Below are 15,998 nucleotides of genomic sequence, written 5' to 3' on the forward strand. Positions count from 1 at the left end.
CTCAGGATTCATGTCTGAGTTATATAGAGTCACCAGCAACTCTTGTGGTTTTCTTCATGTTTGGCTAAAAGGACCCTATTTTTTTTAAATTATAAATTTAGAGATGAATGTATAGAGATACTGCATTTGGTTGGGGCGGGGGGGGGATAATCTGATACTATCTATAGAATATGTTTGTGCAGGTTTAAAAAAAAAAAAAAAACCAAACAAACCCCCAAAAAACAACCAACCCCCCACCCCAAAACCCAAAGCAGAGCTTATTAAATCTAATTTCGTAAAAACTTGACCTTCTTAGTTGCTAATTAGCAGACATGAGAATGCCTTACGTGCCTGCACATGCATCTTGAAAAACTGAAATTGCAAAACGCCAATCACTTTCATTATCTTCAGTCCGGTTTCAGATGCAGAGACCACAGCACGTCTTCAGAAAGAAGGCAGAATTTGCAGAAACGACATGAAAAACCTCTAACTACAAGCCAGTCAAGTAGAACAGAGCAGAGTCCTGAACCTCTATATTTTGAGGTAGTGTTGTAAGAAAACTGTTTCTGCATTATAGTGGTGCAAGTTGCGTGTGGAATAAGTGATGTTCTCAACAGGGAGAAGTTGCAAAACATCTGACTCCAAGATGTGTACAATATAGTGCACTAATTTAATTATTTTATGATGCTTTCATTGTGTACGTACACAAAGACTTGTATTTGGGTGTTGTGGAAAGTGTAAGAATTTAGAACTATCCGTGACTGACATATTAGATAAGCAACTTTCAAGTAACTTTTTATGTTCATTCACGAATAAAAATTACTGTGTTCTCTGGTTTATCTCCCCTCCCCCCTAATTGTTACTGGATTTCTTTAGTATAAAACATTAATAAATTGTTCTTTTTTTGAAAAAAGGTTATTTAGATACAGAAATGCTTTGTTAATTTTTCATCATTTTCTATTTGTGTCACTTTTAAGCCCTTCTAGCTTATGTGGGGCTTCAGGATTCAATTAATTCTTCTAGCTTCAGCTGTTTCAGTTGACACTTTTCATGTGACTTTTGGTTCCATTCTCTTCACTCTTAATTTGTGTATTGTTTAGGATGAAGATGAATTTCCAGAGCTAAATAGTGACAATGGCAGCAGCAAAAGTAGTAATATCCAGCAAAAGATTTCACCCAAAGTAGTAAGTAGTTATTTTGTTTTGCAAAGCATTTTAAAATTAAGTTGTTTTGAGACTACTTAATTTGTGTCATTATTTTATGAATCTCTGCTACAATACTTATAATGCTGTAATTGTGATGTTCTTAGGGTATTTGCATTACCAGTTTTGTACGTTAAAGAAATGCCAATTAAAATAAGTGGTGCAGGGAACCCATCTTAAAAAAAAAGACTGCTGGATTTTTGTCTGCTAATGAGACTGTTAACGAGTGAAACTGTAAGATACATATGATAGACACTTAGAATCATAGAATATCCCAAGTTGGAAGGAACCCATAAGGATCATCGAGTCCAACTCCCAACTGAAATGAAAATAGATTAAACTTTATCTGCTTTAAAGCTGTAGAAACAGTTGTTGGAAAGATGCTCTTTTAATACCTGATCTACTTAAATATTTTGTTGCAGAACTGTACATATAGACTACTTAATCTATTTGGCTGCTTTCCAGGAAAGTCCTACATGAAATCTTTTGGGGGGGGAAACCACCCCCTTATTTAGTAATCAGACTGGAAAACCTTCTGAAGGTATAATTGGAGATAAATATAATAGTTTTCCCATACAAAAATGAAATATATGTAAGTTTCTAGTCTTATTAACTTACTATGTCATCTAGCTGTACTTAATAATTGAGATGTCATACTACTGACCAAAGCAATGGTTCATTTGGTTTCTGGAGTGCCACATTTCCTATGGTCTTGAGAGAAAGGTCTTTAATTGTGTGGTTTTTGCATTTTGTTTAAAATCCTAGTTGGATGACTTACCAGAGAATTCTCCAATCAATATAGTCCAAACTCCAATTCCCATTACAACCTCTGTACCAAAGCGTGCAAAAAGTCAGAAGAAGAAGGCCTTGGCAGCAGCACTTGCAACAGCTCAAGAGTATTCGGAGATAAGCATGGAACAGAAAAAACTTCAAGTGTGTAGCGCTGCCCCCTCCCCCCAGTAGTCGGTAAAGAGGAGTATCAGTTAGCTGTTGCTCCTCTTTATTCTAGAATAGCAAGAATATCTTTGTAAAGAATGTTTTGCAGGCACTATTTCTTTGTATTTATCAGCATGTGATGTTCATGTTATAGGAGGCTTTATCAAAAGCAGCTGGAAAGAAGAGCAAGACCCCTGTTCAGTTAGATTTGGGCGACATGTTAGCAGCTCTTGAAAAGCAGCAGCAAGCAATGAAAGCTCGTCAGATCACCAACACCAGGCCTCTCTCATACACAGGTATTTCTAATCTGCTTGACTATTGCTAAATGCATTTTGTGACAATATAAATGTGATTGATCTGAGTGTCTTAAACATGTTTTTTTTCTGTCAAGTTTTAGTTTTTTAATATAAACATAATAAAAACCTGGGAAGACTTTCTTAATGCATTTCTCAAAATTCACCTGTGCTATCTTCCTCTGAGCTGCAGTATGCAATGGTGAAAGTCCATGTAGAACTGAGGACAAATTTCTCTTAAGACCTACTATTCAAAACTTAGGATTCATGTCTTGAGAGTAATTCAGTGCTGAAATGCATATGTGAAAAGAACTGTATTAGGTCAAACCAAACATCTACTACAGATATTACAGAATTCTCTCTGAAAGCAGCTTAGAGAGGATACCTGTGACTATGATACAGAGGGATACCTTTCCACGATATTCTTCTTGCCTCTACTGATTATTGTTCAGAGCCTCCTGACCCAAGGTTTTCTCAAACCAAATTTGTTTCTTAAACTATCCATCACTTCTATCACATGCTTTTACTGTCCATTAGGTCCAATGGCAGTGAATTCTAACCTTACTACATGCTGTGTGGAGAAGCTCTTCCTTTTACTGTGTTTTTTTTGGGGTGGGGGTCGGGGGGGGTTCTGTGCCCCACTCATAATTTTATTAGCTTTTATAGCCTTTCTGTTACAAAGAGACTGAGCAATCATTCCCTGCCCTCCTCCTCTATGATTCGTAGAGGTCTGTCATCTCTTTTCTAGTCTGAAGAGTCCTAGTCTATGTTATTCTGTTGTGCAAGCATGTCTTTTCCAATAATCCATATCGCTTTCTCTGCACCTTCTTGTAGTTCTACTGTATCTTTTTGAAAATAAGGAAGATCAGACATGGACAGAAAATATATTAAGTTATATTTTAATCATGAATGTATGCAATGGCTTAATTACGCTTTTTTGTTCTCTATTTCTTTATCAACACTTAACATTAAATTAGCTTTTTTTAATGCTTGCTGCTGAATACAGAATTGACATTTTTGTAGTTATCTATTATAACCCATGAATCTCATTCCTGAGCAGTTGTATGTAGCCTAGAGTCCATCGTTATGCACATAGTTACCATTTTCGTTCTTGTGTGTTGCTTCATTTATCTGCTTTGAGTTTCAGCCATGTTCAAACATTAATTCAAGTTGTCAAGGTTATATCAAACAAAGCTCAGTGAAGAACAGTTGGCATTTCCATTGGAGACTGCACTTGTTTTATTGTCTGTCTTGCAGAAGATAAACTTAACTACATGATGCACTCTCTCATCTGTTTTGTCCTGTCAACTAATCACTCTTTGACAACTAAAAATCAATGTTTGGATAAATATTTGCAATTTATCTTAGTATTATCATCTTACTAATAAAGCTACATGTAGTCATTTGAGAGAGATCCTTTACAAGTACTAAAGTAATTCCTTTCCTGGAATCCATCCATAGCTTCCTAAAACATGAGGCTAAGTTGAAGAAAGCTTAAAACCATATGGAAGCGACAATATCTTATGACGTTATTTTCCTGTCATTATGAACTGCTTTTTTCCGAGGAAGGAAAATGTACTTTGAGAATTTATCAGTGGAAATTCTGAAAACAGTGTTGAAATAAAGCTGATGTCTTTTGGTGAAACTAATACCTTTCTTGTATTTAGTTGGCAGTGCTGCTCCCTTTCATACCAAAGAATCTGCCAACAGAAAGTCCTTAACAAAGGGACAGCCATCTATGGGTTGCCTTAATCCTTTGGATTCAACTGCCCCAAAAGTGAAAAGAGGAAAAGAGAGAGAGATTGCAAAACTGAAACGTCCTACAGCACTTAAAAAGGTAAATATGTCAACCCTGGAGTGTCTTGACCCAGACTCATATTTAAAAAATAAAACCTGATGTTTTTCTTACTTGAGGACTAGTGACCATGAGCATAGGGTAAGGAAGTCATGAGCTTCTGCCTCTCGTTCCTGTTACACTGATGGTCCTTTGGATCTAGGCATGTAATATAACTTTTATACCCCATAATTAGTTGAAGGTGATACAAATCTATCTCAATATGGATCGCAAGGATTTTTTAACTATAAGCACTAGGACATATGGGAAAACTTGCCTCGTTTGTTATGTTGTTGAATCCTAGTTTGTGGTGCAATGTAGTATACTAACCTTAAATTTTCCTACTCTGTTTTTAAAGATGGGTATAGAACTTGAAGTAAAAACATGATTTTTAATTGAGTAAATTTAGAAGTAATTGGTTGTATATATCTATACGCATGCACACATAAAGTAGGTATGTACACAGAGAATACAGCATGTATGAAGATTGGAAGGTAAAATAAAAAAAAAAACTAGCCCTAAAAAAGAAAGTGTGAAAGTCACCTGTACTCATGCACCGCATTTCTTATCAAGATCACTTTATGATACAGGCAGTTCGAATCTGGTAAAGCTGTGTTTGTACAAAGGTTGGCTTTGGCTAAGTTGCACTTTGTTTGTTTGTTTTCCCCTCCCCACCAATCTTTTTCTGACTTATCCATGATCTACTTGAGTTAGAAATTCACAGAAAATTTTTCTGAACAGGTAGCTAAACTCTGTCAGTACCTTTATTCTGTTGTTATTTATCATAGTAATACCAATATATCCATGGCTACTTACATTTGCACACTCCTTTCCTTTATAGAAAGGATTCTATCTGTTGTGGTGCTTCGCAAAGATGACTAGTGTTCTTGCATAAGGCGCTTTTTTTACAGCGGTGGAATTGTTGATGAATTGTGAATGAGTGTTATGTATCAGAAAGAAGCTGTGAAAGTACTTAATAGAGTTTTCAACTGTTTGTTTTTATGTAGAATTATGAGTACTGAGTATACCATCTGTAAAATGCTGGAATGAAATACTGTTTGCGATCAAAGAGGAAACTGAAATGATTTTCTATCCTGGCATGAGTAGGAAGGTTCAGAACAACTTGGTTAACTTTATTTTGTGTTATGTTCAGTCAAATGGAAATTTTTCTTTACAGGTATCTCTATAACTTTCAGATGCTGATAGCTGCTGTTTTTGTTCCTAGATTATTTTGAAAGAGAGAGAAGAGAAGAAAGGTCGCTTATCTGCTGAGCATAGCCTTTTGGGATCTGATGAACAGAAAGAGGTTCATATAAACTTGACTGCTGATCAGTCGCAGGAGCTGGCCTCTCAAGAAGGTTGGTCTCTATCTCTCTAGTCCCCCTTCTTCCCCCCAGTTGTACTAATCTACTTATTTTAATATTTTTGTCTTTCTCTTTTTATGCAACGCAGTTTATTGATGTTATCTTAACTTTTTTTTAACATTATGAAATACTAGAAATTGGAACCCTCTTCTAAAATGTCTTGTCTGTCCCTCAGTTGTGGAAGGTTCAGGCAGCATGGGTTCTAAGTGCATAATCTCCATACAGCCTTTTAATTCATTTCTCTTGAGTGGATGTTCCCAACACATGTCAGAGTTACTAACATTTTTCATAAAAGGACAAAATGTGACCTGTTGTCGACCATGCCATGTTGATCACAATGCTTTTTAATGATAAGCATACTGAAAGTTTTCCAGATACAGAAGTTGCAAACTGTAAATAAGGTTTTCCAGTTTGTTGAACGCTCTTGTCAATCAGCTGCAATGTCTGGACTGTTGATTTGCAGCAACAGCTCTGAGCAACTGGGAAACTCCAAACCATTTTCAATGTCTTTGATGTATTTGGGGGCTGGGTTGGAGGGGTGGAGAAGGAGGTGTCTATCAAGATGCTAGATGTACTGCTTCAGAACTTTTCTTCTGAATGACTTGCCTGACTTCAGCTGACCAAAGATAAGTGTGAAAATCTTAAATGTTCTAGGAATAAGTTAGTTAAATAGTATATATAATAAAGAATTATTTGACGAAATTGTAGCATTTAGGCAGGTTTTCCCTTCTGTTCTAGCTATTTCCTAAACTAAGCTTTGGATATTTTTAACGAGTATTCAAATATTGCTTATTTACCCAACCCATGAGTGTTGGGTATGTGCTTGTTTTGTTTTCCCCCCTCTCAGCTACCCCTCCAGGGAAGAATACTGTTTAGTCTTTTCAGAATGTAGTTTGGAAAAAGCAAGGGAGTGATACATAAGAAGTGTGATGCTGTGTTTCTTATGTGAAAATGTCTTTGCATTTTATAATGTTTCAAAATTGTCTTTCAGAAACTGGACTAAGTATGCCTAGTGATACTTCACTTTCGCCAGCAAGTCAGAATTCTCCGTACTGCATGACCCCAGTGTCACAAGGTTCACCTGCTAGTTCTGGAATAGGCAGTCCAATGGCATCTTCTGCAATAACCAAAATTCACAGCAAGAGATTCAGAGAGTAAGAGTTTTGCATTATTAATATAAATTCAAGGCTTGCAATTCAGTTACTCTCGTCTTTTAAGTGTGGATAGGTTTAGTAGACTTAGGAGGAGCTTAACGAACGTAAGCTACCCTTTAATCAGTAGAAGTTTTTGCAAGTATTTTCTTTTTGCCATAGATGGATTGCTACGTGTGTGTATAATACATATACAAATGTGTGTATATGTACGCACACACACTTGGCATTTTCTTTGGTTGCTGCAACAAATAAGCTAGGTGGAAGTATTCTCTAAATAATATATTTTTTTTAAAGGAGGGCTACATACACTTTGGATGGGAAAGGAAGGAATACTTATGAATGTTGAAAATACCATAATAGTCACTCTTAATATATTACTGCTTTTTTTATTAATGTATCTTTATAGAGTACCAAATTAAGGAAAAGAATAGTTGCTTGTGGCACCTATTGGAGTATTTCTATGTATTTTTTAATATTCTTTTTGACTGACTTCTTGAGGTAAGGAATGTTACTAGAAATAGAAATGTTCTCAGGATGTATTTTTAACTTAGAGTATACAGTCTGATTTCTAAATCCTTTTAATAACTTTAATAAGCTTAACTGTTCTGAGGAAGTAAAATTATTTTTATTTTGTAAAAGAAAAGGCTCAGTGAAATAGCATTGATTATGTGCTATGCTAATATTTCATGTTTTTTGAATTGACAGATACTGTAACCAAGTTCTAAGTAAAGAAATAGATGAGTGTGTGACTCTCTTACTGCAAGAGCTTGTCAGCTTCCAGGAACGGATTTATCAAAAGGATCCCATGAGAGCTAAAGCAAGGAGAAGACTTGTTATGGGGTTGCGTGAGGTTACTAAGCATATGAAACTAAACAAGATCAAGTGTGTAATCATATCTCCCAACTGTGAAAAAATCCAGTCAAAAGGTATAAGTGATAAAACAAGTAGTGCATTTAACTGTTTACAGTTTTCTTGTGCTGATTAGCAAGGTTAGAAGCATTTTTTAGTTACTATACATGACGTAACACTTCCAGAATCAATTGTGTAATTGCTACTCCACATTCATTCTCTTCTCCATTCTGGAAGAAACTCATTCACAAGGGGTGAATAGCTTAGAGAAAAAGAGATATTATAACACATACAATAGACTTCAATTTTATTCCGTTCCGTCTTTGGTACATCTAGAGTCCTGAGCACTGGATGCTCTTAAGGAGGATTACTTAAGAGGAATGTGAATTGGTTAGTTAGCCAACCAACACATTTTGCCACAACCAGAAAAGTAAACAGAGGCTTCCTGAGATATGAGAAGAGCAAAGCTCTGCTCAGGAAAAGAGCTGTGAAAAATTCTGGTTTAATTTGTGTGCAGGACTAATAGAGAACACAGAGTATCACCTTGATCTGTACTCACTCACTATACTTCAAATGTAGAGCTTGTTATCCTGTAGGACATCGTAGCTGGTGATTGTGTCTATTGAAGTTTTACTGACTAATTACAGATAAAATGGGACAGAGTTGTATCATGCCATCCTATGACTTTAATTGACTAGGTATCTATTTAAAATTGCTTTCTTCAAGGTGGACTAGATGAGGCTCTCTATAACGTAATAGCCATGGCACGGGAACAAGAAATTCCTTTTGTCTTTGCTCTTGGCCGAAAAGCTCTTGGCCGTTGTGTGAACAAGCTGGTTCCTGTTAGCGTAGTGGGTATCTTCAACTACTCAGGTGCTGAGGTGAGTAATTCCACTCGCATAAATGGCTGGAGTAAACAATTATGTTCCTTGTAGTTAAGAATTGATTTGGCATGGAGGGCACACCTAACTAACATGTGTCTGATAATGGCCCTGACCTGATCTATATTAGGGTGTCTTTTTCTTTGAAATTCAGTATTTACAGAACTGAGAGACTATGTTGAAGCACTTTGCTCGCCACATCTCTGTAGCTTTCAAATAGACTTAAATGCCATCCAAAATTCTCTGGAAGGCTTAAGATTGTAAGAAAGACTATCTTTAAGAATATCTCCTCAAAGTTGCGTAAACACGGAGTAGTGTTTTTGTTTAATACAGAGAAGAACTAATTTTTAGTTGACGTAAAGATATTTGGTGTTAAAAAGCTTAAGGCTCACTATGTAGTATACTTTTGACTAAGGAGTAATTTAAAGTGAAAATTATTAATAAGAACTACTGATTATAAAAACTGCCTTAATACTTAGGACCTATTCAATAAGCTGGTATCACTGACTGAAGAGGCCAGAAAAGCATACAGAGATATGGTTGCTGCAATGGAACAGGAACAGGCAGAAGAAGCCTTGAAGAATGTCAAGAAGGCACCCCATCATATGGGTCATTCTCGTAACCCCTCTGCAGCAAGTGCTATCTCATTCTGTAGTGTTATTTCTGAACCCATATCTGAAGTGAATGAGAAAGAATATGGTAAGTGTGTTAACTTACTTCTGTAACTAGAAGCTGGAATTTTCCAAATGCTGCTTATTGTAAAATGTAGCTAAAAAACCAATATTTCTTCATAATTTACAGTATTCTACTATTTTCAGGGATAAGAGAAAATTGGTTAGTCTTCAGGTAGTTTTGTAAGTCTCTTTTTTTTTTCCCCTCCCCAAACTATATCGAAAATAATTTTAATTTCTAATCCTCAGAAGTGTTACAGTTACCTAACTCACATCAGTGGAGGTAGCTTCTCCAGTTTCATTGAACTGGTATAGAAATGGTACCAAACACAGAACTGATTATACGATTGAGGAAGAAATATTGACAGAGGGTAGGAACTAAATTATTGAGCTCTCTGAAGATAGGACATGTAGCTTAAATTTTGAAACTTGAGATGGCAATGAATTATTCTAGTGTGAGCAAAAGGCAAATTTATTTATCCGGTTGCTTAAGCCCAGATGACGGAGGAGATAAAAGGGAGAGTGCTTGTTTGAAGTCAAAAGACTTTCTTTTTTAGTCTTACGGTGAATTAGAAAGAATACTATCTTGTTTTTAGTTAATTCTTTTGCGGTGTCTTAAACTTATTTCATTTGTTAAACATTTTTTCGAAAAATCCTTAAACAGATGACTTAACACTGTGGCAATTTTCTGCTTTTAATTTATACTTGAGAGTAACCTCTTTGACTAAACTCACTGTTACATTTGGTGCTTCCACAGTTTACACAGGATGCTAAGTGCACAAACTTTCAACTTTGTAATGTCTGGTTTAGGATACTGTAAAAACCCAAAGTTATTCACAGCTCTTTGTTGTCTCTCCCTTTCCCTTCTTTCTCCTTTTTTGTAATTGAAATTTTTCTAGCTAGCATAGAATAATATTAAAATTATTAGCTTCTATTGCTAGTTAAACAATTCTGAGATGTTCAGGAGAAATATTTCTATATAGAAAGAACCAATGTTTCCTACTTAAACTTCTTTTGAAACTTGTAGAAACAAACTGGAGAAATATGGTGGAAACATCTGATGGGTTAGAAACCTCTGAAAATGAGAGAGAATCCTCATGTAAGACTGCAGTACTGGAAAAAGCTGGTAATGGTCAAATTGAAAAAGTCACTCTTAATAAACAACCACCTCTGGCTACAACTGGCACTACCTCAACAACAAATCATGGAAAATCCCCATCGGGTGACAAAGATGAGGTGAAACCAGATGACAATCTGGAATGGGCCTCGCAGCAAAGTACAGAAACAGGATCACTGGATGGCAGCTGCCGAGATCTTTTGAATTCCTCCATGACCAGTACCACCAGTACTCTTGTACCAGGAATGCTAGAAGAGGAGGAGGAGGAGGAAGATGATGATGATGAGGATTACGCCCATGAACCAATTTCTGTAGAGGTTCAGCTTAATAGCAGAATTGAATCTTGGGTTTCAGAGACCCAGAGAACTATGGAGACGCTTCAGCTTGGGAAGACCCTTAGTGGTGCCGAAGAAGACAATGCAGAACAAAGTGAAGAGGAAGAAATAGAGACTTCTGAGCAGGCTGATCCAGTCACTGATGGTGAGGAATGGACAAATGATAAGCACGCAAGTAACACTCAACATAAACCCACCATCTGCAGTTCTTTGAATAAAGAACACACAGATTCCATCTATATGCCGTAAAAATAAGCAGGAACTCAGGAACTTTTTAGAAATTATATTAAAACTAACTGTTGTAAAGGTTGCAGCCATTATTTCGTATGCTTCATCTCAACGTTTTGCACTGTTAAACATTTAATATGTATATTTAATTCACAACAATATTTTTGTAGCTGTCTGTTACTTTTTTGATTTAAAAACTAGCTTAGCTTTTAATCAGTATCTATTTCCCAGAATAGAAACTGTGTGGAAAATCTGTCAGTAAGTATTCATTTGATCCTTTGTAAAAGGAAATATCTTGTAACTAACCAGTTTTAAGGAAAATTCTTTTAAGATGCGACTGTTTAGCTCATTTTGAAACAGATAACCTACATTAAGACTGACAAATTACCAACACTTTACATTGGTGTTACAGTGTTATGCCAGGCATGTCAGTGTATTTGGCCATGATTTTCTAGTTTATCTAGAAATAAAAGTAAAATTTTTGTTCTCCTTAAAGAAAAACTAGAAAATGCTATTTGCAGTCTTAACGAAGAGTAAATAGTAGAGAAATCTGTGCGTGATTCTTATGCTAAGACAGATGCAGCTTTTTTCGTTGGTCTCGGTGAATGCATCGTTAAAAAGCTGATGATAGTTGAGATGGTTACAATAAGCTATAACAACTTTGATTCCAGAAAAACTTTAAACCAGAGGGATATAATTAATGTTTTGGGGTTTCTTTACAAGGTGGAAATATTGCGTTAAAAAAAAAAGGAAAGAAAACAAATTCCCCATGCTCTCCACAGTTGCTGTCTGCCAAACCACACTAAGTGAATCATTAACCATAATCCCTATCCAGGGCTTTTAGGAAACTGATGACTTCCTCTTTCTCCTGTCACTTACCTCAGGAATGCTGTTTTGCATATTGGAATCTACATAACATTGCAAAAAGCAAGAATAATCCTTTAACAGCAAGTGTGAATGTTATGGTGGCTCAATGTATCTACACGTTTATCTGCATGCTTTGATCCTGGCCACCCTCATGTTGAGTTTAGGATGTATCTTAACAATTCTTACTCAGAATGTGACCTCTTTTTGTCTGTTCTCACAGTTGTAGTAGTTTTAGGAGTTGACCGCTAGAGTAGAAAAGGAAGTAGTTATTCCAGGAAAGGAGGAAGTGCCCTGTAGTATGGGGAGGTATTTCAGTGGTTCAGAGGTAAAAGAAACAAATATGCCCTCCCTGAAACATACATGTTGCTAGAGAATTGTTCCATGTTTTGTTTGAATTTTGAAGCAAAATCCATTAACTGATGATGAATTCATTTTAAATTGAAGATCGAGTATGTGTCTAAACCTTGCATGTAAGGAGTCTGTTTTCCATCTTTGTCTTATATTGGCAAGGGATGTACTGAAACTGCCAGCCACAGGAGCTTCACTACAAGAGTAGCCAAAGAGTAACTCACATGACTAACACTTTTATAGCAAACATATGTTTCTTTTAATTCCACTTCATTTTTCATTATCACTTGTATCAAAATGCATAAAAATCCTCTGGGTATGCTGAAAAACACAAGAAATGGATAGCTTAGTTAGGTGTTTAGTCCACACTTATTAATATGGGACCAACGCTTATAGTACTAGCAATGCTGGCATTTTAAGTTGCACTGGGAAAACAAGGTTCCAGGTTTAGAAATAATCTACCCCTGGGTTTTTTGGATGCTAATGAGAATAATAGAAACTGTGTGTATTATGTAAATAAAGCTTTGATAGGTATAGGCATAGCAAATGCTATGTAGATAAGCAGTATAGAGAGCTGCTAGGACTACTGGCTGTTCCGTCATGTTCTTAGTTCCTTAATGTAATCTTCGTTAGATGTTAGAACAGGCATTTTATAGGAAAACAAAGACTAAGGAATGATGCCTCCTGAATGTTAAACCTTTTACTGTATGTATGGCAGACTTCTACTGTCTGTATGTTTTGAAAGAGTTTTTGCTTTAGGAAATGATAAGTGTTTGAACTGCTGACAAGCAAAACTTGCCCTTGGATGTGTAAGCATGTCTCAACACCAGCTGAGATCAGTGTATACACTGAGGGCAAAACTTCACCAGAATATCAAAAAACAAAGGTGTTTGTAATTTTTCCTTTTGCTTTTTCAGTGCCAGTGATTCAAATAACTTTTGATCTTGAAGTACTAACATCAAAGGCGCATCTTTTTATATGTCTTTTCTGAACTTGGACTGTCATTTTAAAATTTTCTGACATTTATATCAAAGAAGTCTTGTAATATTCAGCCCACTATTTAACTGCAATTTTGCTACAGGTTTAATAGAGTTCTTGAAGGTGATACAGCACTTCTAATATTTCTCAACTTGCCAGCAACTAAGGAACTAGTCTCTTTTTAAAATGTGGCAGATCACCCTTAGAGGAGCAAACTGAAACCAAGTAAAGGAAACTGGTTTTAGTGCTTCCGTTTTGATAAGCTGGGAATGAGCAATAACTGTGCGAATGAAATTGCAATTCCTTTGGGAGTGATCCATTTGCATCTAAAATTAGGGAAGTTCCTTGCCACTTGAAGCACTTGAGGAGAGTATCTCACTGTGGTAATTTTGATTCTATTATCACCAGAATTTAAAAAGAAAGCATACAAATGTTTTACAATACCATGATTTTTTTTAAAAAAAGTAGCTGAATTTCTATTTCAGTATAGAAGTATGCAGTTTATTATACAGGTTGTTACTGTCCCCAAGAAAAGGTGTTTCTGTAGTTATAGGTGTATAGATATTTTTGTTGTGAAAATGATTATTCGGAAAACAAATCTACTTTTCTTAAGATGTTCTTTATAAAAATTATTTCACCACTTAATTTATCTGGTAAAATCAAAAATAATGTATCTGTGGTAGGGGTAGGGATCTCTAAAACCAATAGAGGTGGCTATGTGTACAACCTATTTATATAAATACTTTAAGTATCTCTGTCAAAATAAAATATGGATTACAAGTATGTAAAAGGGAAAAATTCTGAAAAAACTCTTGTCCTTAGTTGGACCAAGTAACAATGTCTGAGTAAGGTTAAGGACCTGATCCTGCTAACACACGCTTAAGAGCATTAGTTCCACTGGCTTAAATCGGTGGCCTGTTTATCTGCTTAAGTTGTGTGCAGGTAGTTGTAGGATTGGAGCTAAACAGTGACAGAGGGTATTGACCTGTGTTTTAAAAATTCATTATAGAAAATGTTCAGTAATGCACTTGGTGTTCTTCTGGTAAAGATAAGAGGTGTCTTTATGCTCATTTGGGTGGGTGGGAGCTTACACAGTGTGATTCTGTCCAGTTCTTTAACACAAGCTTAAATTTTAATAATGTTACTTTAAATATGTATGTAAAAAAGTATTATTGTTTGAAAAGCTGCTGTTTGCTGAAACTGTCATTAAGTATTTCCTGTGAAGTTGTGCCAACTAATGAAACTATTGAGTTGATTTCAATGTTAGCCATTTAAAAATTAGACATGACTATTTGTTAACGAAACAAAAACCAGCAGAAGCAAGCCATAGAAACAAGTAACGTGGGTTTTCTACCCGCCCTGCCACACACAAGGAAATGTGAGAATGTCTAACCCAAAATTTCCTCGCCAATGAATGGTAACGCTGAAAGTAGAAACCCAGTTGGCACAGCCCACCTTCTAAATGTTCATATATTTTACTTTAAAATAGATTCTAATAAGGAAAGCTGTTTAATCTTTAATGTCTTAAAATTTATAGTAATATTTAGGTTAAAGCAGTAGAAAAATCATTCTGAAATACAATATGAAGGGTTTTGTTCCATTTCTTTTTTGCTGTATGAAGGATAATTGTTCTGTCTACCGTACTTTTTGGAGTAATAACAGCTTTTTTGCACTATGTAAATACTAGTGGGGATTCTTCCATAACTAATAAAACGATTGTAGAAATTTACAGCTTTATTACAGTGATATGTTTGTTCACAACTACTTTATCCTGAGTTTATGTTTGCAAATGCTGCCCTGGCACCACAGGCGGTAGAAGAGGTCTGTTACACCGTACTTGGCCACAGGGTGGAGAAGCCATGTGGTGGCTCCTCGCCTCTGGCTGGTGGCACCCTGGGCCCCAGCTCAGGGGTCACAGCCGGCGCAGGGAGCTGAGCCCCTCCACTCACTGAGGCTGAATGGTTCCTGGCAGAGAGGCTGAAGAGAAAAACAGAACTAGCTGAGGATTTTTCACATTATAGAGTCCAGGTCCATGTTGTCACATACCATCTCAATGATGACCAGAAAAATATTATATAGAAAAACCTACCATTCTTCAGAGACCACGGGACTGAACTAGGTCCAGAACATTGAGTTGGAAATAACATTTACTTAAGAGCAAATGAGTAAGAATAACCACAGGCATCTCCAAAAACTAGGATTTCTTGCATGCTGCTAATGTATGAGAATTTAAGTTGACCTGCCTTTATTGTTATACTGGTGCATGAAGTCGCCTTTGGAAAATAGCATGAAGTTCTCAGCATGTTGTCCCCTGTTCCCCAGTGACTCACTGGTAACTGCTCACGCTTCCGCGGCTCTAGTAACAGTGTCATTAACTGGTTTTGCAACTCCCACATGTGAGAATATTTGTAGCAATTCAAAAAGGATACAGCTTCATCCTGTAATTTTGAATTTTCTATTTATGTGCCTGAACTTCATGTTTCAATTCTGCTATTGCAGTTGTCTTCTTGTTGAAAGTGCTTCTGTTATAAACCTTACTTTGTAGGTGCTAGTAACTTGCTGTCGAAATTACTCCTCACATCCAGGTTTTGCCTGCACCTTCTCAACCTGTTACAAATTTGGGAAAGTACAAACAAGTAGGTGGCACCGTGTGACTTGTGCTATGGAAGTTGCAAGAAAATTAATTACCCAACAGCCTTGCAAACTGAATTTTCCTCTCCCTTTTGTCACCATTTTAAAAAACACTAATGAGTTTGTAGTTCCCTTGAGGAATTTCCTTGGCTCTATTGAGAATTTTTGTAAATAACACCATAGGTGGCACTTGGTTTTGCATTGCTGCACACACAGAAGAAGAACCACAAGAAAAAAAACTGCTCCTGCTATTGCTGCACTGGAGTTCCTACAAGCAGCACTAGCACTGCCTGTGCTCCGAGAGCGGCCTGAGCTCTCGGATACCAGGTGT

General features: G+C 36.3%; 1 protein-coding gene across 2 annotated transcripts in view; it reads left to right on the forward strand.

Moving 5' to 3' along the window:
* The window catches only part of SECISBP2L (SECIS binding protein 2 like), a 31,045-nt gene extending 16,230 nt beyond the window's left edge, over positions 1–14,815 (forward strand). Inside the window, exons 8-18 of one of the 2 annotated variants that reach the window (XM_072869911.1) lie at positions 391–522; positions 1,080–1,163; positions 1,947–2,114; positions 2,272–2,413; positions 4,078–4,247; positions 5,470–5,602; positions 6,600–6,762; positions 7,468–7,688; positions 8,338–8,492; positions 8,972–9,191; positions 10,191–14,815. In XM_072869911.1, the coding sequence (XP_072726012.1) occupies positions 391–522; positions 1,080–1,163; positions 1,947–2,114; positions 2,272–2,413; positions 4,078–4,247; positions 5,470–5,602; positions 6,600–6,762; positions 7,468–7,688; positions 8,338–8,492; positions 8,972–9,191; positions 10,191–10,864 (2,262 nt within the window). In that variant the 3' untranslated portion in view covers positions 10,865–14,815. The remainder of the gene's footprint in view (positions 1–390; positions 523–1,079; positions 1,164–1,946; positions 2,115–2,271; positions 2,414–4,077; positions 4,248–5,469; positions 5,603–6,599; positions 6,763–7,467; positions 7,689–8,337; positions 8,493–8,971; positions 9,192–10,190) is intronic. The other variant, XM_072869910.1, reaches the window with a different exon arrangement.
* Positions 14,816–15,998: the final 1,183 nt, after the last annotated feature.

Source organism: Ciconia boyciana, chromosome 8 (genome assembly GCF_034638445.1).
Source record: "Ciconia boyciana chromosome 8, ASM3463844v1, whole genome shotgun sequence".
Taxonomy (NCBI): Eukaryota; Metazoa; Chordata; class Aves; order Ciconiiformes; family Ciconiidae; genus Ciconia; species Ciconia boyciana.